This window comes from Galeopterus variegatus, unplaced genomic scaffold (assembly GCF_000696425.1).
Source record: "Galeopterus variegatus unplaced genomic scaffold, G_variegatus-3.0.2 Scaffold521, whole genome shotgun sequence".
Taxonomy (NCBI): Eukaryota; Metazoa; Chordata; class Mammalia; order Dermoptera; family Cynocephalidae; genus Galeopterus; species Galeopterus variegatus.
This window is the reverse complement of record NW_007726632.1, coordinates 512,632-539,784: the sequence shown is the minus strand read 5'-3', so window position 1 is coordinate 539,784 and position 27,153 is coordinate 512,632. Positions and strand designations below refer to the sequence as shown.

At 50.9% G+C, this 27,153-nt stretch overlaps 1 protein-coding gene across 1 annotated transcript in view; it reads left to right on the top strand.

The window, feature by feature from the left end:
- The first annotated feature begins 2,786 nt into the window (after positions 1–2,786).
- DSCAML1 (Down syndrome cell adhesion molecule like 1) overlaps positions 2,787–27,153 on the top strand; it is a 352,668-nt gene continuing 328,301 nt past the window's right edge. Inside the window, 3 exon segments of the mRNA XM_008569631.1 lie at positions 2,787–3,009; positions 20,147–20,464; positions 23,714–23,860. Coding sequence (XP_008567853.1) covers positions 2,787–3,009; positions 20,147–20,464; positions 23,714–23,860 — 688 coding nt within the window.

Below are 27,153 nucleotides of genomic sequence, written 5' to 3'. Positions count from 1 at the left end.
GATGTTATAAAGCCTCCTTTTGCTAGAGGGAGTCCCCGAGTCTGCCCTCTCCACCTGCCCACACCTCTATTTCCAAATACGTGCCTCCTCTTCAAGGGACAGCCAGAATGCAGTCACCGACACAGTGGATGACCTCATCCTTCAGGTAACACAGGGGCTGTGGTCCCTCAAAGGCCCCCAGGTGTAGCCAGCATAAAAGGTACACTCAGGTTCTAGGAGGTATTTCAGGTGAATGGAGAAATGAGGGTCCTTATCTACTTCCAGTGTGTGGGACACAGAGCTGGAGCAGCTGTGCTGATACCACAGGACCACTCAGGCCGGGTCCCCTCACAGCAGGCAGCAGCCCCTTTCATCCTGTCTGACTTAGCGGTTTATTTTAGGCATGGCCTGACCAGGTGCTCTGGGTCAATAGGCTTAGTTTTAAGTAACTGGATTCCTCTCAATGACTGTCTCCTTTAGAAGGGAAGGGGCATGACAGAAGAATGAGCCCAGCAGGCTGGGGGTGGGGAGGGAAGGGAGTGAAGCCAGGAGACTGGAGACGTGTGGGCTCTGTCACTCCCACTGTGACCTTAGGCAGGCTATAGGTTCCCACTCTGGGCCTCGGTTTCCTCATGCATAAAGCAGAGGGCTGGGCTGGGTCATCTCAAGTGCCCCCTGCAGTCTGCCCCCTGTGTCTCTGTTGTATGCCTGTGTTTACAGATGACCAAACACCTAGATGCTGAGCCACTAAAGGAGACAGCAGAGCATGCAGCAAACAGTTCTGCTCCAGAGTCGGGAGCCCTGGGTTCTAGTCTTGCTTGAACAAGCTAAGCCTCAATTTTCTTACCTGTTTAAATAGGGGCTGATAAAGCATCAAAGGATGATTGTGAGGATTGCATGGAGCAATTGCTCAGGTGAGGGCACTTTATTATTATTTTTTATTTTTTGGCAACTGGCCAGTACCGGGAACTGAACCTTGACCTTGGTGTGACAAGGCTGTCCTCTAACCAACTAAGCCAACCGGCCAGTCACAGGGAAGGCCCTTTAAACTCTTAAAGCACTACGTAAAAAAAGAAAATGTGACCAGCAGTTCCTCAAAAAGTTAAACATGAAGTCACCATATGAACCAGCAATTCCACCTCTGGGTGCACACGTAGAAGAATTGAAAACAGGAACGTGGAGAAATATTTGTACACCCATGTTCATAGCAACATTATTCACAATAGCCAAAAGGTGGAAGCAACCCAAATGTTTATTGAAGGATGAGTGGGTAAACAAATGTGGTATATACATACAATAGAATATTATTCAACCATAAAAAGGAATGAGATTTTGACACATGCTATGACATGGATGAACTCTGAAAACATCATGCTAAGTGAAATAAACCAGACACAAAAGGACGAATGCTGTATGATTCCACTTACATGATTTACCTAGAACAGGCAAATGCACAGAGACAAGATAGAATGGTGGTTACCAGGAACTGGGGGAAGAGGAGAATCGGGAGTTCTTGTTAAATGGGTGCAAAGTTTCTGTTTGGGATGATGAAAAAGTTCTGGAAATGGTAAGTGGTGATGGTTGCACAGCATTGCGAATGTACTAAATGCCGCTGAATAGTACACATAAAAATGGTAAAAATGGTAAATTTTATGTTATGTATATTTTCACATGGTAAAAAAAGTAAATGCACACTTAAAATTTCTAGGGATATCTTGGCAAAACCTGGGAATGAGTCATCTTACTTCTCCTGCCTGAACTTAGGCAAGACATTTTGGGAAATTAAATTTTCTTCCTCTATCAAATGGAGCTAAACAGCAGCCTCTCAACCTCCCTCCATCATTCATACTCCACACCTCAAAGAACTGGGTCAAAAGTGTGCCCAGGTAAAGCCAAGTAGCCAGGGCACATCAAAGGTGACCTCCATGACCCCACACAAAGGGAGGTCCAAACTACCACAAACCTCTTCTCTGGATCCTATGCGCCTCCTTATTTTGGAATTAAGGGAAAAGGAGGGCTTCCCAACTGTATCAACCTTTTCACAGCAGACTTGACTCAGCCTAACCTGGTGCCCGGCACCCAGCAGGTGCTCAACATTCATTTTGTAACTGAGAAGATGCCCTCCCTCCACTGCTATTCAATACCAACTTTGCATAAATTAGCATAAGGAATAAGTCAATTTCTGCTGGGGGAGAAAGCTCTGGGGGGTGCGTAGGTGAAGATAAAGGAGGAAGATACACAGGTAGAGCAAATCGGTTTTTGCACATAATTGTTTAAATAGTCACAATGTGCCAAGTGCCGAGGAAAATTCGTACAGGATGCCGGGGTGGCCGGACTTGGCCCGGGCTCTCCAGGAGGCCGGCGTGCAGAAGTAGCTAGGGGTTGGAAGCCTGTAGCTCTGGAGTGGGGAGTAACACCGGGCGGTACGGAAAGACCGTAGTCAGGGCTTTACCCAGAGCATCTATGCCCCCCCATCCGAGCGGGTAAACCAAGTCCGAAAGAGGCAGGAATCACTGGCCCCAAGTAAGTGGGCCAGGAGGAACGGGGCGTCCTTGCCCCGAGCATGGCAAGCTCGTGGCACACGTATGATACACGCCTGTGTACGACCACAGGCTCCGAACCGGTGGGTGACAGGGACCCTTGGCCTCTCAGATAGCGGAGCCCGGTCAGGGCCGTCTGGTCCGGGTCCCTCCTCCGTCCCTGGGCTTGTGGGGCTGGGGTCGTCTGGACTCGGGGCTCGCGCCGCGCACACCACCCGGGGTGTCGCGGGGGGGCGGGGAGAGCGGCCGCCTGGCCCAGCCCCGCGGATGACAGGAGCCGGGGAGCCGAGGAGGGAGGAGCCGCCGCCGCCGAGCGCTGGGCTGAGGAGCAGAGAGAGCGGGGCGCGGAGTGCGGGCGGCTGGGAGCGCGCTGAGCGGGGGAGAGGCGCAGCCGCACGGCCGGCCACAGGACCACCTCCCCGGAGAATAGGGCCTCTTTATGGCATGTGGCTGGTAACTTTCCTCCTGCTCCTGGACTCTTTACACAAAGGTGAGACCCGCGCGGGCGGCTGGGCGATGGAGGCGGCGGGTCCGGGGTGCGCGCGGCTGGCAGCCAGGCTGGGTGCCTGGAAGGCTCCAGGTGCCGGGAGGACGGACCCCGGTGCGTGGCCCCAGGTGGGTGCGGCGGGGGGGGGCAAGCACCCGGAGAGGGGCCGGGTGAGGGTCAGCTCGGAACCGCTCTGCCAGCCACCCGCGCCAGCCGTTTTGGGGCGCTCCCGTTTCGGTGGTGGAGAAGGACCCCTCATCTCCCCGCTCCCCGCCTGGCCGCAGTTCTGTCCTGGACCCCTCCCCCAGCCCCTTGCCCGCTTCCTGCGGCTTGATGGCGCTGGGACCCCGGGGTGCCCTTTGAGTCGAGGGGTCCTCAGGCCGTGACTCTTCACCTAGAAGTCCGCTTATTCGGGCCTCGGACCCGGAGGCTTACTCCTCCTTCGCGACCGTGCGCCCCTAGACCGCCCCGGCCCCCCGCCCTGGCGCGAATGCGGGCGCACCGCATGGCGCTTATCCGCGCGTTGGCTGGATACAGGGCGGGGATAGCTGGGGTCCCTAGAGCTGGAGTCCCTCGGATAGCAAGTTTGTTCTCCAGACCCAGAGGTCGCCCTCCCCAAGCTTCACCCCATCCCCCTGCCCCGGGCGCTAGCCCCGGCTTCGTTATGCCCCCGTGGCCACCTCCGGCAGCGCGCCCCAAGGTGCGAGATTGCCCGCTTCGGCACCTGGCCAGCCTACCTGGGGACAAGTCTTCGGGCTGGGGGGCGTGTCCCTGTCCCCAGAGAGAAGGGGTTGCTAGGGGTGGGTCCAGGTGTCCGGCATGTCCAGACCTGCGGCTGGGGCGCTACGCACCTGATCCTCGTAGTAGCCAGGACTGGGAGATTAGGAGTGGGTAGATATTTCCGACCGAAGCCACCTGGGCACCGAGGCGGGACCAGGCTGGTGCTGGCGGTCGGGCTTCCAGGCTATGGCAGAGGACGTGCCCCTGGGCGCACAGATGGCGGGAGATGAGGCGGCCGAACTCCGCGCCCTTGCGCGGCGGAACACACACGCTCCAACAAGCTCGGCTTTACCTGTTCAGCCCTCTAACTTTTCTCCTTCGCGCCCTGGGGGCGAGTTCTCCCCGCCTTTCCCTCTGGCGGAGTGGCATCTCTTGACCCCTAGGCAATGGGGAAGGGCAATCCAGCAGAGGGTTGGCTCCGGGAGGGGGGTCTAGTCCTTCCGGACCGAAGCCCCAGGGGTCTGGAGTCTGCAACCTGCCCAGAGCTCACTGCCATATATCCTGGGTAGGGGGGGATGTGAATAACCCTTATTTGTAGATACCGCCGGGTCAAAGACAGCCTGAAGGCCAAGATACTGCTGGGGTTTGCTGGGAGATCGGGGTGTGGGGCAAGGGGTGGCCTCTGAATCGTGGACAAAGTAGTTGAGTTTCTCAGACCCAAGGAGGTCCACTGGGTTACACACCACGGTTAATCTGGGTTGTTTAACCCCTTGCCCCCCGCATCGCACCCCTTCATCCCATCTTAGCAGAGCAAGAAGCAGCCTGCCTCCTGTTCAGCCCCCGCGCCCCCCACCCCCCAGGCTCTTCCTGCCTCCCTCCGCCCCCACAGGCTGGCTCGACTCGCAGCTTTAATTACATTAATATTAAAAATACATAAGGTGAGGAGCGGCTTTCTCTTTCGATAGCTCTCTCTCCACCCCTCACCCCCTTTCCCATTTTGTCGGGCGAGAAAGCACAGGCCAGAGCTGCTACCACACTCTTACCCTGCTTTGTCCTCAACCCCTCCCCCCCCCCTTCCTCAGGAGACCTCTTCCAGAACAGCCCAGAGTAGAGGTCCCTTAGCAAATACCTGAAGGACGGTCCCCTCCCCCTTCCAGGAGCCCGGCATTAATAAATGAAGTGCAAGCTATTTGATAGGGAGGGAGCAGATGGGGGTGGGGGTGGAGAAAAGCCCAGAAGGCAACAGGGCACCCGGAGGGGCAAAATCCTTTCCAACTTGGGAAGGAAGTTGCCACTGGCCTTGGACCTGTGGGTAGGCTGAAGGTGCCAGGTGTGGCAGCCCCTCGGTGGCCTTTGGGTCTACAGATCCCTGGCGCCCCTGGGATTTGGAGGCTCTGGTGTCTGTGCTGGGTACCAGGGCACCTTGCCAGACAGGCCTTTCTTTTCCTCGGTGCCTTAATTGGGACCGAGGTGCCAGGCTGTTCCCTGGGGCCTGTTCTGCTTGGGATGGTGTGGTAAGGGGTTGGCGGAGGAGGCTCGGGAAAGATGTGATGCAGGGAGGGCAGGAAAGATGGGGTTTGGTGTATTTTCTCTCCCGTTGCCAGTCACCCCCGCGGCACCAAGGAAAATGTAAATGTGAATGTTCAAGCCTGTTACAGAAAACAATATCCTCTTGCAATAATTTGTACGTCCATCTGTGAGGAGCGGGAGGAGGCAGGGAGAGAGAGAAGAAAACAGGATGAGATGGAGCGTCCTCTGGATGGAATTAAGCAGTTATTGAATGTGTTTTAAGCTTCTGTTATTTCCATTCCTCTCAAAATACCTTTTTTTGATGAAGCCTGAGCTCAGACCGATTCCCCAGAACTAAACTGGGAAGGTGTTTTAATAATCGGTTATCGAGCCTCCAATAACTGCCTTATTACTGTGAAAACAAATCCAGGTTCGGGCAGCCGGCTGAAGCCCAGCGAGGCTCTCTCCGTTGTTACATCCAGCGTGCCAGCATCTGTGCTGCCTGCATTTGCATTTTTACTGTGTAAAAGAACAAGCTTCCCCGGCACTAAAATTCCTGTTTTCTAAAAGCCAAAATAATGGGTTGCATTGATTTTTTCATTTCCCACCCCAACCTCTCGGATGGGGACTTACGGTTCTTCTCTCTTGAGGAGACCAAATTAAAAGCCTTCATCAGGCCATTAAGAAAATCTCTACCACTCAGTTCAGTGTCTAATTAAAAGGGGGCAGGGGGTTCTGGGGGAGTGTGTTTTTAAAATGTTGAAATGGCAAACACAACTTAGGGGAGGCCGGCGGAGGGCCAGCGAGCGTCGGGGAGGGGTGGGAGGGCAGAGGCCCTGGTTGCTGGAATAATATGATGGAGACTGGAATTGCCATAATGCCTGACAAACCTTTCTGATGCTTCGTTTTTCTGGGCATCAAAGCCAGCTGCCTTTAATATATATCTGCAGCAGAACCGGGGCTGAATTAGAAACAAGAAGCAAGTAAGCAGTTGACCCAAGGCAGTGCTTAAGTTGAGCAGATCCCAGGGGACTGGCCAGAGAGGCTTAGTTTTCTTAGGTCGTGGGCAGACAAATGGAGGGTTTGGCCCAGTGATGTCTTGCTGAAGAAGTAGGTCTCCAAACACACAGGCTGGGAGATCCCAGAAACAGGGTGGGGGGCTGCTCGGAGCACCTCATGGGCTGTTAGCCTTAGAGGGGTGCAGACCTCATGCCCCCTTATCTTCTCAGTATCTTTAGGAATTCCGTCCTTGTGACTTGCTTGGTCCCCTCCTCTGGCTGGTGAAGGATAATTTTATTTGTGGATGAGGAGAGGGGAGAGTGGATGTTCAGAGAGGATATTTTGTGGGGGGAGGGTTGGGGTTGGTATACAAGTCCCAGGCTGGGAGATTCTTTCCTCTCACATGGTGTTGGAGGAGATGCTTCTTGGGGACATTTGAAGTAGTCAAAAGGAAGAGCCCCCACTTCTAGAAGTGCTTTCTCGGCCCCTATCCCAGTAAGTTCTATTGGGTACTCAGGTGCCTGAATAGGGTGAGCTACAGGCAGCAGAGATGGCAGGGTGCCAGGAACCGAAGGGCAGGCCCCAGATTTGCATATAATTTGCATGCTCACCTAGCCAGGCCAAGAGCCTCACCTCCATAGCAGCCAGGCAGCATCTTTCTCCCTGCATGGAATGCAGGTGGAGAAGGAGCCAGAGAAGGACTGGTGTTTGGTAGTGCTGCCATCTCACATCTGAGAATTAGGCCTATAGGTGCTCGGTACTGAGTTTGCCACCTGGCAGGGCAGCCCCGGAGCTCCCACCTCTCTTACTCAGAGACAGACGGTGCTACTGGCGCTACTGGGGTAGGACGGGTGGCAGAGGGCAGAGGCAACCTAAGGCAGACCAAATGTGGGGTATAGGTTGTTCCTCCTGTTGCAGGAAGAAGAGGGTGAAGAGAGGGGCAAACCAGCTATAGCAATCCAAGGCCAACATTAGCCTTCTGGTGAGTGCACCCCCCAGAATGGAGGGAGCTGGCTGCTTAGGGATACGGTCCATAGGTGAAGAGACAGCGGCTGGAAGGATGGGGGTATGAAGTGAGGTGGAATGTTTCTGTACCCTCCCGGTTTGTCAGCATCCAGCTTGGGAGGGCAACCCTGGCCTCTGAGAGATTAAAGGAAGAGCCCTAATTTCTTATCCCACTATTGTTAGGGCAGCTTTGGTCATGTGAGGTGGTTCCAGTGGGGGCACTGGGAAGATAGGCTCTGAAGTCATGGAGGGAAGGGAGCGTAAAGAATTTGGATTGATGCTTGAAGGGCAGGCACTGCAGGAGAGCTGAGGGCTCCCTCCCAGGGAGCTGGGATGCTTGCAGTGGGAGTGCGGCCTTGGGAATGGTTCTGTCTGCATTTCCAGGACCCTGAGTGAATCCCACCCTGGTGGGTGCAGCTCTAAAACCTTCCAGAGTATTTTTCTGCACATCTACTGATCCAGGAGAGCTCTGGTCTGCCAGAGCCCACGGAGGTTTCTAAAGGATGTTGCATGGAGCTCAAGGATTAGGTGGAGCCTCAGATGATGGATGGAGGTAGAGAGTAGGAGGGGGGAACTTCAAGCTCCCCCCACCCTCCATTCTTTCAACCAGAGCTTTTACCCATTTTATATATTCAAGTGTAAAGAAAAATAAAGGAGATTGAAACTCACTGGTGGTGGAAATTTGGAGTCAAGGCAAAGCCTTCATTGACACCCTGGCTGTGCACTTACTGGCCATATGACTCTTGGCCTTTCTGAGCTAAGAAATGGGATTAAAGGAGATAATGTGTAGAAAGTAGCCAGGACATATGTAGTAGATGCTTAATAAACATCTTTTTTTCTCCACCGCCTCCATCTTTATCTGCCTGCCCCCACCCAAAATAGATCACCAGATTCTGTCCTGAGCAGTTGTATTAACCAGCCACATTTTTAGCCAAGCCAACTGGCTTAGACTTTGCAACAATAAGAAAGACTGAGTGGTGGTGAGAGCAGGGGACGTCAACTCCTTCCATCTATCACCTAGCTGGGTAGCCTGCTGGGCTCCTCTTCAACAAGATAGCTGAGGCAGTGCAGGCACCTGGATGTCCCTGAGAAGCCCAGCACGCTCCCTTCCCCTGGCCATGGCTAGTTGAAGCAGTGGAAATGGGGAAGACAGAGGTTGGGTCCAGACCTGGATTTGAGGGTGAGGCAAAGGCCAGTCTCTTATCTGCCAAAGGAAGGCTGGGGTTGGTTGTTAAATCTCCACCATGGTTGCACAGAGTAGGAATTATTCTGGGATAATGCCGTCAAACCTATGTAAGTGCTCCTCATAGGGTGAGCCTCATAACTGTAGCTGGATGGATTTCTGTCTCTCCCCGCTGGGAGGATCATCTCTATTTTTCAGGTAGTTTTGTGTATAGAGAACACCCTTGGCAGCCCATGACCTTGGGGGTCCCTGGGCCACTCCTCCCTCCGTGACCCATTCTGCCACAGGGAAGCAGCATATGACCCAGAGATCAAGTGCTGCCCATGGCAGGTTGTGGCCTGTGGGCGTCATGAGTGTTGGGGAGGCTGTGTGCTCTGTTGCACAGATGTTTGGCCAGCGCTGCTTCAGTGTGAATAGCATTAGCCTTGGATTCCACCCATGCCACTCCAGCTGCTCCCCTCATCCATTTGGCCTCCCCTGCCCCACCTCCCCATGCCCTTGCTGTACATGAGGCTTGCACTGAAGTTTCCAAGGTCACCATCTTCATTAAGAACAGTTATTCAAATGGTAGCTGCATATTCATTAAACTGATTCTAAAGAGGGGTGTGTGTGTGTGTGTGTGTGTGTGAAAAAGCATTGCCCACGGGCCTAGAAAACAAGGCTCAGGCTGTCTAACCTAGGCAAGTTGCCTAATAGTTCACGTGCCTCTATTTCCTAATCTGTGAAATGGGCAAAATAACCTCTGTCCTGGTTGTCCCAGAGGGCAGTTGTTATTGTATATGTACAAGAAGAATGAGGGGCATAAAATGATCCATCATGTGACCATGCTTTTGTACAATGAGCGAGGCAACATATGAACACACATGTAGAAACCACAACAAACCAGTTTTAGCCTTATAAATGCTCTGCTGAAATGTAAGGTATAATTACTGTCATTTCATCACACAGGAGTGACGAAGGTCTCACAGCTGTTTGTGGCTGTCTCCCCCTCCGTGGACCCCCACATAGGGAGAATTTTCCTAGCCTTTGCTTTTCATCATCATGGGAACAGCTGATGAGGCACAGCCAGGCTGGCAACGGTCTTCCTGGGGCAAACTTGGCAGATTCCCTGCGGCCCCAATGCTGGTGGGAGTGGGTAGAAGCCTCCCTGACTTCCTCCTCCATACCCCTCCCAGGTCCTTAGGTGCAGGTTTAGTCCATAGCCCTCTGGACTGATCCCTTAAACGCTGGTTCTCCCTGCAGGGAATCCACAGCCTTTTGTGGGAAGAGCAGTGGGCACAGAGTCCCACCTTGTGTGACCTCATTTGAGGCCACAGCACTCACTGGAATCCCTGAGAACCCTGCTGAATCAAGGATCATGGACACCCTGCTTCTGGGATGGCCTGCTCAGAGCCGTGGGGTCGGGGGGAGATTAGGGAGACCTGCTTTGGGGTGGGAGAGGGAGATCCAGGTGACTTCCCTGGGTAACAGTCTTCCAGGGTTGGAAGGCACCTTAAAGGATATGAAATCCGTTCCCTAGCCAGATGCCTGATTCCCTCTGCAGCTTCCCCACGAGCGGTTCTCTTCCTCTGCTCTAGCACTTCCAGCAACAGGGAACCCTTTCCTTGCAAAGCAGCCCTTCCTGGTCACCCAGTCCCGACTATTACAGAGCTCATCCTTAGAATGGGACAAACCCTGTCATAGTCTGGTACCTTCTACTCACTGGTACTGGCTCTACCTTATGGGCCATACAGATCAAGGCAAAGCCCTCTTCTATCTAAACACTTTTCGGCCACTTATGGTCGTGTATGCGGCCCTCCTGAGGCCCCTCCTCCAGCTGCACAGCATCCCTCGTTCTTCTGATGCTCCCTCGTGTGACATCGTTTCAGTGCTGCCTGGTGCTCCTCTGTTCCTGGGTTGCTAGTTTTCTGACAGTGGGATGGCCAGAACTGAAAGAACACTGGCTAGCTGTGTCCCTGGGGGAAATGACTCCACCTCTCTAGGCCTCAATCTCCCCTCTGCGAATAGAGGAGATTGGACAAAATAATCTCTTAAATCCCTCAAGCGTTAACAATCTAAATCTGGGATTCTCTGGGGACAACTGTGCTGTCTGAGCCGACTCCCTAGAAAGAACTTTCTGGCCATAAGGGAACTTCCTTTGACAGGCCTTGTCTAGAAAGGGCTGGAAGATTAAAGAGTCTGTCTGACTGTCAGCTGTTGCCCATAACTTCTCTTGGAGCCGATGGTACAGGAGCCTTGTAGGTTGAAGGATAGCTGCCTCTTCACTGGATTTCATAGGGGTCTGGCTACTGGCTATAGGAACTATGTTTGTGCTAATAATCTTAAAAAAAAAAATAAAATAAACCAAAAACCCCCCATGTTTCTGATGGGTGGAGCACTAGAGGTTAGCATTTTTCATTGGGATTGGAAGTGGGGGTGGGGCAGGGTTTTTTGGTCATCTCAATGACTAGGGTAGGGAGCTGCTGGCGTTTAGTTGGGGGAAGGATGAAATGTCTGATGCCCGGGACAGTCCCAAATAAAAATTGTCATATCCCATATTGCTCTTCTTTGACAGACACCCCTTTTATTAGTCCATTTCTGTTTCTTATAGCAAACTACCTGGAACTGGGTGTTTTACAAAGAAAAATGAAATTTATTGCTTATAGTTTCAGAGGCTGGAAGTCCAAAGTCCAAGGAACACATCTGGGGGTGGTGACAGTGACCCAGGGGTCTCACATTACAAGACAGTGGAAGCAGAGAGAGCAAGAGAGCAAGAGAGACCCTCTCTTTTAAAGCCCTCAGAACCACACCACTGACCACCATTTTTGATTCATTCACTACAGCACGGTCCACAATCCAATCACCTCTCCAAGGCTCCACCTTTCAATTACCATAATAGGATTTTCCACCCTCTAAACAGTCACAGTAGAGGCCAAGTTTCTAATACATAAAACTTGGGGGGCACAATTCAAGTTTCAGGGAGTTTTGGGGGGCCATAATTCAATCCACTACACCCCCTTCCCCCACCCCAGTGTGCTCACACCTTGGACGTAGTCTGAGTCTACCCCGTGTGCGCCCATTGAGAAATGCAGCCTGGAGCGAGGGAGGCCTGGGTTTGAAATGCAGCTCTGTCCCTGCTATCTGTGCCATGCCAGGAAGTCACTTGATCGAAGAACCTGTCTTATCTGTAAAATAGGGTCTTGAGCAGTAGCTACATTTAAGGATTGTTGTAAAAATTAAATGCTCAATAATAAACAAATGCTAAAAACAAATGGTGGCGATGATGATGGTGAAGATCGTGGTAAAGCAGGCATACTGGGTTTGGGAGGAAGTCGTAGGCACAAGGCTGGGACTTGGTCCCAGCTGCTCCATCTTGTCCAGGGACAATACCAACTCAGGTTGCCTGATAAATGCTCTGATGCTGTCTGATAGACTCACCTTACTCCCCCCAGGGTCTACGTAGGCACAAGGCTGGGACTTGGTCCCAGCTGCTCCATCTTGTCCAGGGACAATACCAACTCGGGTTGCCTGATAAATGCTCTGATGCTGTCTGATAGACTCACCTTACTCCCCCCAGGGTCTACACTCAGGCTGTCCCCAAGGTATGAGTGAACACACAATTACAGGGTTTTTGGTGGAGGAGCCAGACCCAGTCTAGCTGGTCCTCACCTGGATTTTGAATGGACTTGGTGGTTGAGCTGAGGCCCTGCTGGTTGATCCTGTCTGGGCCCAATTTTTCCAACTGTGGGACGAGAACAGTCAGAGTGGAGGCACATAATATATCTCCTGTAAAAACCTCTGTGTGGAAATGCAGTGAAATAATCAACCTTGCAAATCTGTCTAAGAAAACTCACCAGCCCACATCTGCATAAGAACTTTGCGTGAGCCCTTGGGGCAGTGACCGCGTGGCTATTGCAATCTCTGTTGTTATTGATCACACGACTGTTATTTTATTAACTTGATCACCAAATGAAGTTAATGAATGTAGTGGTTAGGTCTTGCCAGCCAAGCCGATGAGAATTGTCTGTTGTTGGGAAGGTGATATTAGAAGTCCAGGATGGCAAATCTACTTTTTCTAAAGACTGTTACTCTGAGTGTAGACAGAGGACCCCTGCATGAGAAATAGAATTTTCGGCCATGTGACAGACTTGGTGAAATCTGTTATCTAAGGCTCTGCATTTTTAACAAGCACTCCAGGTGATTCTTATGCATATTAATGTTTGAGAACTACAATTTTAAGTTTTATTATTATTAACATCGTAGGTGAACAGTGAATATTTGTGGCATAAGGATTCATTTTTCCATAAATACCTACCGCTTCCCTACTGTAATAATACTTACAACAACAGCCACAAATACTTAGGTGGTGCCAGGTACTTACACACACCAGAAACTGTCCTAAATTCTCCATCTATATTACCTAATCTAACCATAACAACCCTTCAGGTAGATGTTGTCACCCACATTTTATAGATAGGGAAGGCACAGAGATAATCTTGCCTGAGGTTACAAACACTCCTTGTAAGTGACAGAGTAGTGACTGAAACCAAGAAAGACTGTCTCCAGAGTCTGGGCTTTTCACCACTGCCCTAAGTGCCCAGTGCTGTGCCCAGGGGACGGAGTGGGACCTAGACAGTCGCTGCCCTCAGGGAGCTCATAGCCCTGCCCTCTTGGTCCTGCCCACTCCTCCTGCCCCTGCTCCCCTGCAGACCTTCCTCTTCCCCCACCCATGCTTGCTATGCCAGGGCAAGGATGCCCCTTGCAAGATCTTGCCCATCAATGAGCGGGGCGCAGGGGCCCCAGCACTGGCAGATACTCCTGGATAAAAAGTCCAGTGAACGAGATGAATAAACATTGTAAGGGAAGAAAACAAAATGACTCGTCCTCCCTGTGGAGGTGGTGNGTCCAGGATGGCAAATCTACTTTTTCTAAAGACTGTTACTCTGAGTATAGACAGAGGACCCCTGCATGAGAAATAGAATTTTCGGCCATGTGACAGACTTGGTGAAATCTGTTATCTAAGGCTCTGCATTTTTAACAAGCACTCCAGGTGATTCTTATGCATATTAATGTTTGAGAACTACAATTTTAAGTTTTATTATTATTAACATCGTAGGTGAACAGTGAATATTTGTGGCATAAGGATTCATTTTTCCATAAATACTTACCGCTTCCCTACTGTAATAATACTTACAACAACAGCCACAAATACTTAGGTGGTGCCAGGTACTTACACACACCAGAAACTGTCCTAAATTCTCCATCTATATTACCTAATCTAACCATAACAACCCTTCAGGTAGATGTTGTCACCCACATTTTATAGATAGGGAAGGCACAGAGATAATCTTGCCTGAGGTTACAAACACTCCTTGTAAGTGACAGAGTAGTGACTGAAACCAAGAAAGACTGTCTCCAGAGTCTGGGCTTTTCACCACTGCCCTAAGTGCCCAGTGCTGTGCCCAGGGGACGGAGTGGGACCTAGACAGTCGCTGCCCTCAGGGAGCTCATAGCCCTGCCCTCTTGGTCCTGCCCACTCCTCCTGCCCCTGCTCCCCTGCAGACCTTCCTCTTCCCCCACCCATGCTTGCTATGCCAGGGCAAGGATGCCCCTTGCAAGATCTTGCCCATCAATGAGCGGGGCGCAGGGGCCCCAGCACTGGCAGATACTCCTGGATAAAAAGTCCAGTGAACCTTCCCCCACCCATGCTTGCTATGCCAGGGCAAGGATGCCCCTTGCAAGATCTTGCCCATCACTGAGGGGGCGCAGGGGCCCCAGCAGTGGCAGATACTCCTGGATAAAAAGTCCAGTGAACGAGATGAATAAACATTGTAAGGGAAGAAAACAAAATGACTCGTCCTCCCTGTGGAGGTGGTGAGGTATTAATAGTTCAGTCCCCTCAGGTTGTCATTTACGATGATTAGAGATGAGGACGTGGGGGTGATTCAGTGTGCACCTCGCAGGAAGCCTCAGTCGGCCGGCTCCTCAGACTGCAGCCAGACACCCCCATCCCAGCCCAGGCAGGTGGGGTGTGAGCCCAGGACACGGTGTCGAGTTTCCTTCTGCAAACTAATCCTCATGCCCAGACAGCAGCGGAGGGAGAGCGCGAGAGTTGATGCGATGGATATTTAGGTTTCAGCGGTGACCCTGGGGGCAGCCCAAATGCCTGGGGGCGACTTCTGGTTTAAAAATATTGCTGCTCTATTTCTACACTTCTAATCTCCTAACGATTGGGAGCCTGTTTTATGAAACACAGCATCAGGGTGGTGCTCAATGTTAAACGGCAGAGAAGATTAAATGGGTTTAAGTCTGGGCGTCTGTCACATGACAACCAAGCCCATAACTTCCATTTTCTATTAAAAATCCATTTCCCCCTTTGACCAGAGGAAGCTTTGCTGTTGATCTGAGTTTGTCTTTCTCTTTATTTATGAAATGTCCCCCTCCTCTTCTTTCTTTCTGTAAATATGCCTGGTTCTGTCTGCAGAGGGAAGAAAGAGTTGGGGGGAGTGACTAGGATTTGGGGGGAGAGTGGGAGTCTCCTGTCAGGGGATTTGCTTTCCAAATTGGGAATGGCTTGGTGGGAAGAGGTAAAGGAGAAACCTCATAAGGCCCCAAACTTTGAACTCTTCAGTGTTGGGACAGAAAAACCCTGGGCTTTGGAGGCAGACTGACCTCGGTTGAATTTTGGCTCCATCTCTTTCCAGCTGTAGGATCTTGGAGAAGTTATCAGGGCCCCCGAACCTCTTTTTCCTCACCTGTAGACCGAGAGCAACAGGACCCCCACCTCATACCTCTGTGTGAAGACTAAATGAGAAAATGCCCTTGAAGCACCCCAGCCCAGAGCCTAGCACACAGTAGGTGCTCCATAAATGTTAGTCTCCTTTTTTCCAAGAATTCAGTACCATTAGTTAGACCAAGTCTTCACGGAAATAGGCGTCCTGCCAAAATGCAGTTAGGCATAAGGACTACAAGATTTTGAATAATCTCAGTCGCCACTGTCAGGGGACACCCTGCACCGTGCTTTTCCAAGCTTGTGGACCTCCAGGTATTCCCCACTGCCTTCCACAGTGTCAGCCCCTCAATCCCGCTGGTTTTACCTCTTCTCCTCAAGCCCTCCCAGTGTCCCAGCATGGAAGGTTTCTGCAGGGTCCCCCAAACGTGCCCTACCCATTCCTGCCGCTGTGTGACTGTTCAGGCTGTCCTTCATTGGAGTGTCTTCTTATATCCCATCCTACCATCCCACTCATTCAGATCTTTTTTCCATGCTCAGCTCACAATCCCCCCCCCGCTTCCCGCCATGCTTCTCAAAGCTTTTCTCTGGCTGCTGAGTAACTTACCTGCTTCCTCCCCATGGCTCTTGTTTCTGAATCAGTACTTTCAACCCTTCCTCCCTGTCCATGGCCCCACAATGTTGTTTAACCCCCTATCCTGTTTGCCACCTCCTTTACAAGCTCCTGGAAGGTGGGGCCATTCTCCCCTGTCTTTGATGTCTCCTACCATACCTGGGATACTGCGGAGCATGTGGCTGGTGCTTGGTAAATAACTCCTGAAGGGATACAAAGTCTTTCCTGGTCCCTGGGTCAGAGAGGACCTGGGGGTGGAGGGCGCAGGCGGGGCACAGAAGGGTGTGGGAGCCAGCTGAGAGGAAGTAGGGGTTGGAGAGGAGTTTGAATTCTGCAGAGCTGCAGGGTGGAGCTGTGCCCTGGTCATCCTTTGCAGTAACCTTAGGCACCCTTGACCCCTCAGGGAGAGCTGGGACTAGAGTAACAATCCCCATCTCTCATATTCATACATCCCTATTGTGGGGAACAAAGAACTTTCACGTTCCAGCTCACCTGCTCAGCAGCCCTGGGGACAAGTAAGATGGTGCAATCTCCACCCCCCTCCCCAACACACCCCTTTTGTAAATGAGGACATTGACGCTCAGAAAGGCCAAGCAGCTTGCCTGAGGTTACACAGCAAGTGAGGGGAGAGCCTCAAGAGGGAAGGTGGTTCTGTCAGACCCCCGATCCAGGGCTCTGTCTGTGGCACTATGCCTCCCTGTGCCTCTCCAGGCTTGCTTTGGCTTTGCCACTGCTCTAAAGATTCAAATAGGAGCCTGAGAAGGAGAGGAAGCCCCCACTGTAGAGGCCACACCAGACCCCATGAGGTCAGAGTGAGGACCTCAGGCCCCTGCTACTCCCGTGGTTGCCTGGGTGACTGAATGTACCCGTTGCTTCTGTGGCCGTTCACCTTCTGCCCTTGTGCCTAGCCTTCAACTTGGCATATAGCAGAGACTTGAGATATTTGGTGGCTAGTACCTCAGTTTCCCCTTCATAGATTTGCTCACTCCTTTCTTTCTCTTGGCAGATAGGGTGAGGCTAAATTAATGTTTACTTAAGAGCTTCTGCATTCTGAGCTGACAGGTGCCTTGTGATAGTAAAATATGAACCCAACGTAAGTGCAAAATGCTATTGTTTTACACCTGAGGGTGATGTTTCATAATGGCAATGCACTGTCAGGGCCGTAAGCAGAAATGAATGGTGTGTCTAATCCTCCCCAGCTCCCCCAGACTCAGAGGACAGCAGCTCACATCCCAGGGTGGGAGAAATATGAGGCTACTCTCCTTTTGCTATAAATCTGCCATTTCATCAGCCTTGACAGGTGGCTGGACAATCCCAGTCAATTCATCAATTAAAGCTACCCATTTGTAGTTGCTGGGAACCTTGTGTCCTTGGCTCTGGCAAGATCCGAGGCCTGGAAGTGCAGGAAGGCTGCTGTCATTGTAGTTGATGCTCCTGGTGGGCAGAGGGGGCCGGGGAAGGAAGGGGCTGTCACCGGGAGGCAGGGAGAGTGGAATGGATTAACAGCCAGGAGAGAAGGGGACTCAGAATGTGTGTTTGGGTTGGGATTGGGATGGAGGAAAGAGTGGGGAGGGGTACTCAGCCTGGAAAACCAGATTTTGTGGTTCAATTTGTCTTCGGCATGGTTTGTACAGCAAGTGATGCCTTCTTCTGGCTCTGATGTAAGGCAAAGTCAGGTTCCAGTCCCAGCTCTGGCACATGCACGTTGTGCAACTTTGGGTAACTTCTCAGAGTTTTAATTTCCTTATCTGTAAAATACCCCTACAGAGTTGTGACTCCTTTATAATAGAAATGTAATATTTGGAATGGGCCTGGAACTGAGCCTGGCCTGTAGTTAACAGTGAAATCAGTGGTGGCTACTGTTACTGCTGGAGGTACCATCTTTACGGAGGGCAACATCATACTTATCCTTAAGTATTTACTTACCCTCTCCCAGGAGTCACACAGTCCTGAATGCCTCCTGTCAGGGATCTTCCTCTGTTTCCTGAGTCCATTTGTCAGGCACAAAGTAGAATCTTTCTGTACCTTGATGGATTTTGGCTTCCAAAATCCATGCGGCTGCTGTGGTGAAGGTGTCTCATTAACTAGGTTGTCTCCAGAAGCTCCCAGAAGCCCAGAGCCATGTCCCTGCTCCCAAAAGCTAAAGATTATCTGAAATGACCAGAGTCCAACAGGGGCTGCTCCCTGGAGAAATGTTTGTATGTGTGTACCTGTGTGTGTATGTGCATGTGTATTAATCCTGTTCTTTGCCAGCTGAAAGTGGAAGTTGATGGCTGGGTTGTGTTTGAGGAAGGTGAAGGTCCCCTCTTTATTACTGCAATTGTCACACTGTGGCCATACATCAAGAAAGCAACTCTGGGGTCAGATTGCCTGAGTCGGCATCCCAGCATTTGGTCTCTCACTGCCTTAGTTTCCTCATCTGTAAACGGGGATAATAATAGTACCTAGCTCAGGGCTGCTGGGAGAACTAAAGGTCACACGAGCAAAGTGTCTGGCACACGGAAGAGGCTTAGCATGTATTCGTTGAGTGAACCTTGGTGAGGAAGTCTTTCAGAAGGTGAGCTGGCTCATGGGAGTGGGATCTGGTAAGTGTGGATCCTAAGAGAAGCCCCCCTACACCTCAGTTTGCTTACCTGTGACACGGTATGATTTCATGGTGGGGAATACTCTGGTAACAGTGAGCTGGGCATGCTTTGGGAGCTTCTGTGGGTCCCCCACAGAGCAGACTTGCTCAACCACCAACCCTGTGACTGTCACAAGGGAGGCAGCATGAGGAGGAGGGTGGGAGGCAACGTGGCCCCCTGCTCTCTCCAAGTACCTTTCAGTCCCTAAGGGTGCAGTGCCTGGTGGGGACAGCAAATGCATTTGCTAAGAGGAGGCCCCTGACACCGCTGCAAGGAACCCGCGAATGTGTTTTCCAGCACCGCTGCTAATGGCTTCATCACGGCTTTTTATGAGACGATGTGAATTGCTCTGGCCAATGAGGCTTAATGGCCTTCCTCAACGAGCTGCCCGGTATATTCTCCCTAGAGGCTCAGCTTAGAGTTAAGCCAAGAATATTAATACAGCTGGATGTGGGTCCTCCCCCTTCCCATAAAGTTGTGGAAATTGAGGTCAAGTTGGGTCCCCTGCCATGTTCTTTAAACAAGCAGCAGAGTGGTTTGTTTGCTCCTTGATCTTCCTGGTAGAGAGGGAGTGGCTTCCAGCTGGAGACCTGGGACCAGGTCCTCTCTCCCCCTGAGTTTGCTTCCACGTGCCTGGAGGTAGCCTTCTTAAAGGGGCAGGCTCCTCGGGAGGGAAGGTGGACCCCCTGATTCTAACATTCAGGGCTGCTGGGATAAGAGCAGGAAACACGAAGGCCCTGTGCTGGGATGAGAGGAGCAGATGGCCCATCCTCCCTGTCGGGTGGCCCTACCGTTGTCAGCTGTAGCCATGAGCACATTCTCCTGCGCAGGTGAGGGTTGGGATGGCAACATGTCAGAGATGGACGGGGGCTTTGAAGTCTTGCCCACCCCTCCCCCCATTTTACAAGTGAAGGAGCAGATGATCAGAGGGGAAGGGAATTCTGCAGTCAAGTGTGTCTGGGCTGGGTTTAGAGGCAGGGCCTCTTGCTCCCCGAGCCTGATCTTATCCCCCACCTTACTGCTGGTCCTCATTCAGCTGTTTGTGGTAATACGTTTTCCAAATCGACCTCCATGGGTGGGAGACAGCTCTCAAGGTCTCCTACAATCTCCCATCTTCCAGGGGAGGATCCCAATTCCTGCAGCCATTCCTCCTAGCACATGGTTTTGAAATCATTTACCTTTTGTTTGTGGGATGGTGGAAAGAGCACTAAAATCCTCTTTAGGAGTGATGGGTTCAAGTGTCCCATTCCGTAACTTAGCTGTGCGATCTTAGACAAATCACATAACTCTTCGCAGCCTATAAAAAGAGGTGATAAAAGAGTGATACCATCTCCTCTCAGAGTTGTGCAGATGAACCGAGGTAAAGGGTAGGAACCTGCTGTATGTAGCAGGTGCTCTGTATGTGCTTATTTATCTAATCATTCCAGTGTCTCTCCTCATGTGTGGATGTCAACAGCAAATCCTGACTTTGGACCCTTCAACACAGAGTGTGTGTCAGCCACCCCCCTCCACCCCGGCCCCCATGGACTTGTCTTGGCATGGAGGATGAGACTTTCAACCTTTGTCATTCCTGTGCAAGGTTGGAAGCTTCTATAGATCAGGAACTCATATTCACCTTTGCCAGTGCCTGGTGTATAGTCAGCGCTCAATAATTGTCATTGAACGACTGATGCTTGAAGGTGGGATGAATGCTGGCTGTTACAGGCCTCCGTGGCCTACCTGGATGCAGTATTCTTAGAGCTCATCATAACCGAGTCTCTCTCCTGCCTCCCCTGCAGCCCGCCCTGAAGATGTTGGCACCAGCCTCTACTTTGTAAATGACTCCTTGCAGCAGGTGACCTTCTCCAGCTCTGTGGGGGTGGTGGTGCCCTGCCCAGCCGCGGGCTCCCCCAGCGCGGCTCTTCGATGGTACCTGGCTACGGGGGACGACATCTATGACGTACCACACATCCGGCACGTCCATGCCAACGGGACGCTGCAGCTCTACCCCTTCTCCCCCTCCGCCTTCAATAGCTTTATCCACGACAATGACTACTTCTGCACCGCGGAGAATGCTGCCGGCAAGATCCGGAGCCCCAACATCCGCGTCAAAGCAGGTAAGGGACGAGATGCCCACTGCCCAACTGGGAAGCTCAGTAGGAAGGGCTGGCATAGGGACTGGGGTCCACAGCGCCATCGTTCTGAGGATAGGAGGGTACAGTGCTGGGGGGGGGGGGTTGGAAGAAATCATTTACTCAAAGACAGGTTTGTTGTTTTCCTTTGAATCTTAGTTCTGCCACTTACTGTGTGTCCTTGGGCAGAGAAGACACCTTTCTAAGCCTCAGTTTTCACATCTGCAAAGTCGATGCTAGCACCTACCTCCTGCATCACTACATGTGATGGTTAATGAGAAAGCGCTCATTTCAGTACAGCGCTCACTTCAGCCTTTGACTCATAGAAAACGTGCAGTTTCTATTTTTTTTAAAAAAGCCTTTCATTGAAATTTACAAAGAAAAGGGCAGATATTATAAGTATGTAGCTTGATGAATTTTCTCAAAGTTCAAATACCCAGATCAAAAAATACAACATCAGCACCTCAGAAGCCTCCCAAATGGTTTTTTGGGGTCATAATTCTTCTAAGAGGAACCACTATCCCGACTTGTAACAATGCAGGTGTTTGCCTGTTTTTGTTCATTGTGTAAATGGAACCCTATAGTATGTCTTCTCTTGAACCTTTTGTTCACTCGTCTGTTTGTGGGTTACCCTGTGGTTGTGTAGGTCGTTTGCTCCCATTGCTGGAAAGTATTCTGTGTGCGACTGGACTGCACTTTACTTGTCCATTCTACTGCTGATGGACGTTTGAGTATAACCCATCTCATGAGAACAGGTAGAAGTCATGATGGAAAACTCTTAGCAGTGAAGGATTTGGTTTTTTGGAAGAGTTGATGGAGGCAAAGAAGCAAGGATTTCTCAGGCGGTCTCTTTAAAGAAGATAGAAAGTCTCATTTCTCTGGGTTAGGTCTAGAGGCGAGGGGATGGCTTAGATCAGCTCTTCTTACCTAGGCCATTATGAGACACTGGTGTATCATTGTCAGTGGTAAGGTGTGCCGCGAGGAGTGATAAAGCACTGAGGTTTGGGGAAGGGTTTTCTTAGAAGGGCTTTTTGGGTGGGAAGGGGCAGGGGGCGTTCTAGCCAGCTCACTGCAATGGCACCGAGCCTAGGGCACCATCTTTCCTGCTGATTGTGTTGGGCAGACTCAGGAGAGTGATTCTGGGGAGGGTCTCCCAGCCATCGTGCCTAGTGACAGACCCTCTCTGACTTCTGGGTCCTACTGCCTTAGGAGTGCCTCTCATGAGGACAAGGTTCCAAGTAGCTGAGAGTAGGGGTGTTTAGGGGTGCGATGGAGGGAGAGCTCTGCTGCAGACCATCGGTTTCTATAGGGTGGACTATGAGCCCTTAGCACCCAGGGCCATGCTCTGGGTTTCTCCCCTCCCTGGGCTCCCTATGGAATCTCTTTTTGGGAGTAGGTCCTTTGCGCTGTTCCCCTAATGCAACACCAAGTGCTGGGCTGGGAGCCCTGAGGTCTGGATTTGGAGTCTAGTTCTGGCTTCCACAGCTTAGAGGATTGGGCTAAATGGAAGGGACATCATGTTTCCTGTGACATGCCTGTCATTAGGTGAGGATGCAGTTTTCACAGTAAGTCTGTTAAGTGTTTTTTTACAAATGAGGGCACTGAGACAAAGAGAGGTTAAGTCACTTGCCTAAGGGCCTGTAGCCAGTTAATCACAGAGGCGCAGCTGTCATGAAAAGCAGCATTGTTGCAGTGCTTTCCATGGGCTGGCCTTTTACATGCTGTTTTACAAATGAGGAAACTGAGGCTGCAAAGGTTGACTAACTGTTGTCCAGGATCACACAGCTGGCCACTAGAGGGGGCGGGGCCTGCTGGCTTGATGCTCCTCACTGTTAGCCTCCGGACTCCCTGGGACCGACCTCCGTGCTGCGTTCTGCACCACCCTTTCCCTCCACCTCTCTGCCTCCCTCCAGGGTCAGCTCCCCTCATTCTCCTCTGTGCTCCCCCACATCTGGAGGCAGCGCCCTGCCCAAGCCCACGGAAGGGCTGGACCACAGCCCAGAGAGCCAGCAGTGGCTTTCCTCTCTGTCTCTCCACCTTCACTGCATCTCTTTCCCATCACAGCCACAATACGGAGAAGGAGGAAGAATAAAGACCTGGGGAGGGCCAGATCAACTGGAAACACAACTAGTTAGGAGGCTCCTGATGATGCCAGAGGGGCTGCATGTGCACAGCTGGTTGGGGGGGGGAGTTCTGCAAGGGCCATAGGAGTTGCCCTGGCAACTGTGGCAGGGAGAGGAGGAGGGTGTGCTGCCCAGATGCCTGCTGAGGGACAAGGTTGGTAGGCAGCGGGGCTCTGGATGTTCCAGCTCTGCTTGGCAGAGAAGCCGAAGGATCAAGTTGGCCGAAGACTGGGTAGAGGCAGGACCCTCAATCTAGTTTCTAATGCTGGATCAGTCCACCTATAGGACCTGATACATAGAGCGGCTGCAGGTGACAGTGCCCCAGAACAATCTTAGGAGCGAGGCAGGAGGTGGACACTGTGGGAGAGGGGATAGGTCTGAAGGCAGGGCAAGGCTGGGGCAGGGGAGTGCTCCAGAGGCTGCAGGACTGTCAGGAAGTAAGAGAAAGCAGCAAGGATATTTTGTTTTGGAGAATCTTTGAGACTGTGTCCATGTTTCTGAGTTCTGCATTCTCAGAGACAATCACAGTTTCAAATGGTGTCTCCCATTGTCCTTCTAAACCACCTAGGCCTTCCAGAAAGTTCAGTATCTGAACTACATTTCTCAGGCTGCCTTTCACATTGAAATGGCACAAAACTCTGTTGTCAGATCACGTGTCATGAGTTTTATTTTGGCAAATTACAGTCCAAAATAAAAGGAATAGTATGGGAAATCCGGTTTGGTTTCTCTAGGGGAATTCTATCAAATTCCCTTATTAGCTACACACCCCCTTGTTGAATATGATGACATTGCAGGGTTTAGGTGCTGCCCTCAAGACCCTTTCAATCTAACTAACACGATTCACTAATACTTGCCAAACTGGGAAAGGTTGGAATTTGGATGTATAATCTCATAGAGGAAGGCTAGACATTTTGGAGGGAGAGTAGCTGTCCAGTGGGGCGGGGAGGAGGTTGATGGAGAAGGAGTTGCCCAGACAGGAACAAGGTCACGGCTGGAACCTCTGGGCTGGGTAAGCAGGAGGTGGGAGGACAGAAGTGAGGAGGTGAGGCTGCGGGTGCTGCCCCCCATATCCTTGTGACACTCCTCTTCCCCATTCCCAATCTCTCTACAGTCTTCAGGGAACCCTACACCGTCCGGGTGGAGGATCAAAGGTCAATGCGTGGAAACGTGGCCGTCTTCAAGTGCCTCATCCCCTCCTCAGTGCAGGAATATGTTAGCGTTGTGTCTTGGGAGAAAGACACAGTCTCCATCATCCCAGGTAAGAAAGAATCATGGGTGTGGCAGGCAGGGATGCTTGGGTGGAGGATGGATAAAGTAGAGGCGTCTGAGTCAGTTGTTGAGCTAAGCAAGAGCTTGAGATTGGTCTGGTGGGTGATTTGTTATTAGTCTGGTGGTGCTTCAGCAAAAATGCGTGCTTGGTCTCGGTCTGTACATCTCCAGGTGGGGTGGTGAAGACCTGCGTGCCAGTGGCCTCTGCTGGGTGTGTGAAGGTCCCGTTAGACAAGGGGTGGTTTCTGTTCCCCCACAGGAGAGGGGGCCACCATCCTTCCTGACCACTGGGATTTTGTGTGACCTTGCTCTAAGGGGTGGGAGGCAAGGCTGGAGGCACCTTATCTGTGAAAGCTGCTTGAGAGGAGGATAAAAGGCTGGTTTGTGGTTTATGTTCCTGCATGGAATGACTAGAGCAATGAGCACTGGATCCTTCGAGAGGATTCTTCGAGTAAGCATGCATATGGGAATTTTGCATGAGTTGGCTAATGACTCCATCAGAATTCTAGCTGGCCTCACTCCATGGCAGCTGTTGGGAGATGGGGTTAATACCATGTTGTAGGTTCATCTCATTACAGCTGCTGTGATTGTGAATCCCTCATTATTGGTTCCTATTTCTCTCTGCAGAGTTGTCCCTCCAACAGAAAAACAGGTCTAGAAACCTCAAGAGAAGACCTCAAGTCCTTAAAATACCTCTAGGCTTCTAGTTACAAAACTGCAGGATTTTCCACCACTTACTCCTACATTTCTGCACATTGTAGAGCTTCTGCTGCTTTTTCTTCCTTTCTCTACCAAGGACCTTTGTTTTCCTTTCTGCAAAACAGAGGAACTTGACCAGGTGTTCTCTGGGTGCCCCCCAGGCATGAGGTTCTCGTAGCTGGTTGTATGAATGATTCTTGTTCCTCAGGGTTTACAGGTTAGTTGGGGAAAACAGGATTTCTATGCATGAAAGGGGTTCTTAATCCTGCTCCTCGTTCAAATCCCTGGGGAGCTCTTTAAAAACACCAATGCTTGGGCCCAACCTCAAATCAGTTGAATCAGAATTTCTCAGGAGTGGAATCTGGACGTCAGCTTTTTCTAATACTCCCTAGGTGGTTCCAGTGTATGGGTAGGAGACAAACCAATGCTTAGGAATATTGGCAACTAACATGGCAGGATAGTTTTTTGAGACATTAATTTGTGTTTAGGCCTCAGTACTTTTTTCTTCTCTCTGTTCGAAGCAGATGGCCAGACCATTATATCTCCTGGCTTCAGAGCTTGTGGCAGGACAGGGATCCAAAGTGACTTGAAGACAACTGCCTTTCCTGTCTTTTGTGAAAACATAGAAAAGGGTAGGATGGGTGTTCTGCTTGGGAGGGGAGCCTGGGAGGGCAAGGAATAAACGGGAGACAAAAGCATGCCAGGGCAGGGCTGGTACTGTACTGCCAGTGGGTGCAGCTGGAAGAAGTAGGTGGACCCCATGGGGTGTCTGTGTGGGGGCCCACAGGGCCCGGGACTGAAGCCAAGGTTCTTCTGTCCAAATGAGGCATGAGGTGCAACCCAAGACCCAAAGGGATCATGCAGGCAGGGACCATGAGCTGGTGAGGACCAGAGGAACCCTGGGGAGTCCCTCTAATAAAGATGGAGACAATTTCCTGCCTATCTAGCAGAGTCAGATTTAAGGTGATTTAAAGAACGTAAAGAAATGTGGTATTTCTTATACACTTGAGTTTATGGACTAATCATCATCCATTAAAATAACAATAATAATTGTCATATTAAAATTTTTGAGTGCTTACCATATGCCAGGCACTGGGCTAAGAAACTTTGATATATGACCTCATTTTATCCTTGCAAAAGTCCTTAAATGTATTTCTGCCCCCTCCATTTTACAGAAGAGGAAACTGAGGCTCAACGAAGTAGAGTAACTTCTGGGTCACATGTCTGTTAAGAAGAGGGTGGGGGCTTGAACCCAGGTCTGTTTTTTTTCAGCCTGTGCTCTTAACCCACACAGAAAGGCCTCTTCCCACTTACACAAATGTATTCAACAAAATGTTACTCTGGATACAATGGAGGCATTAAATGTGTGCTGTAGGCAATGAAGGTTTTGGCCTCAGTAAGGGGGAAAAAAAAATCAATGTTGGCTTTTGTGGGGAAGGCTTTGTGGAACCAAGTCTAGTGTAGTGATTGAGAGCCTAGAATGTAGGACCAGACTGCCTATGGTCTGAAACTCACTCCATTGCTTACTAACTGGACAAGTAATTTACCCCCTCAGTTTCCCCAACTGTAAAATGGGTTCATAGGGTTCAAGTAAGAATGGAATGAGTTAACGTATGTACAATGGTTAGAACACTGTCTGACACATACTGAGGCTGGATTGTAGCTATTATTAGTTGGGAGAGACATTCTCCTCTTTGTACTTGGTATTTTCTGTTGTGTTGTATGAGTTTCTACTATGTAACAAATTCCACATTCCCCACAAACCTGAGTTTCCCAAGGGTGGGAACTGGGTTGTTTTCATCCACATGTCCCTGGCTCCTTCCACACTCACTCAGGGTAAATGCTCACTAACCGTTCAGTGAACAGATGAATGGATGGTTGTAAGAATTCTGAAGAAATCTGGAAACAGTAGGGACAGAACCATTGAAATAAGGATGAGCACGGTGGCCATGGGGTAGTAAGAAAACCAGAGCGGACAGCAGAGAAGGAAGGTTAACGGGCTCCTGTGCTTAGGAGCTGGAGGCAGTGAGCTTCCCCAGGCGCCCTTGCAGTTGGTGCTTCAGGGCTGTCTTTGATGTTGAGGCTGGGCTGCTGGCCCCAAAGGGCATAATTACCAGGGAAGTGGCCTTGATGCTAATCTGCAGGGCTGTATTATTAAACTTTTCTTCTGTAGAACCCTTTTCTTTCCTTTGGCCTGGGAGAATTTTCTTCTCCTGCCCAGCCCTCCAGCCCCATCCATAATCATTCTAGATCCTTCTACAGCTATGTGTCAGATGCAGGGACAGTCTTCTTAAAGCTCACAAATCCAAATAACATGCTCCCAGAAGAATCCATGAGAGCAAGAGAGAGTGGAGTTTTGCCTCCAGGCTCTGGAGGTAAGGGACCAGAGCTTGGGCCCGCTTGTCGCAAGCTTTAATTTCGGACAATGCAAATAGTTTATTGATTTTTTTTATAAAAATAGGATTGTCTGCTATCCATATTCACACGATACCCAGTGTGTGTGTGCTGTGTGTGCGTGTGTGTGTGCGTGCGCGCGTGTGTGTGTGTGTGTGTGTGTGTGTGTACTTTGAGTTGGAGAGGCTG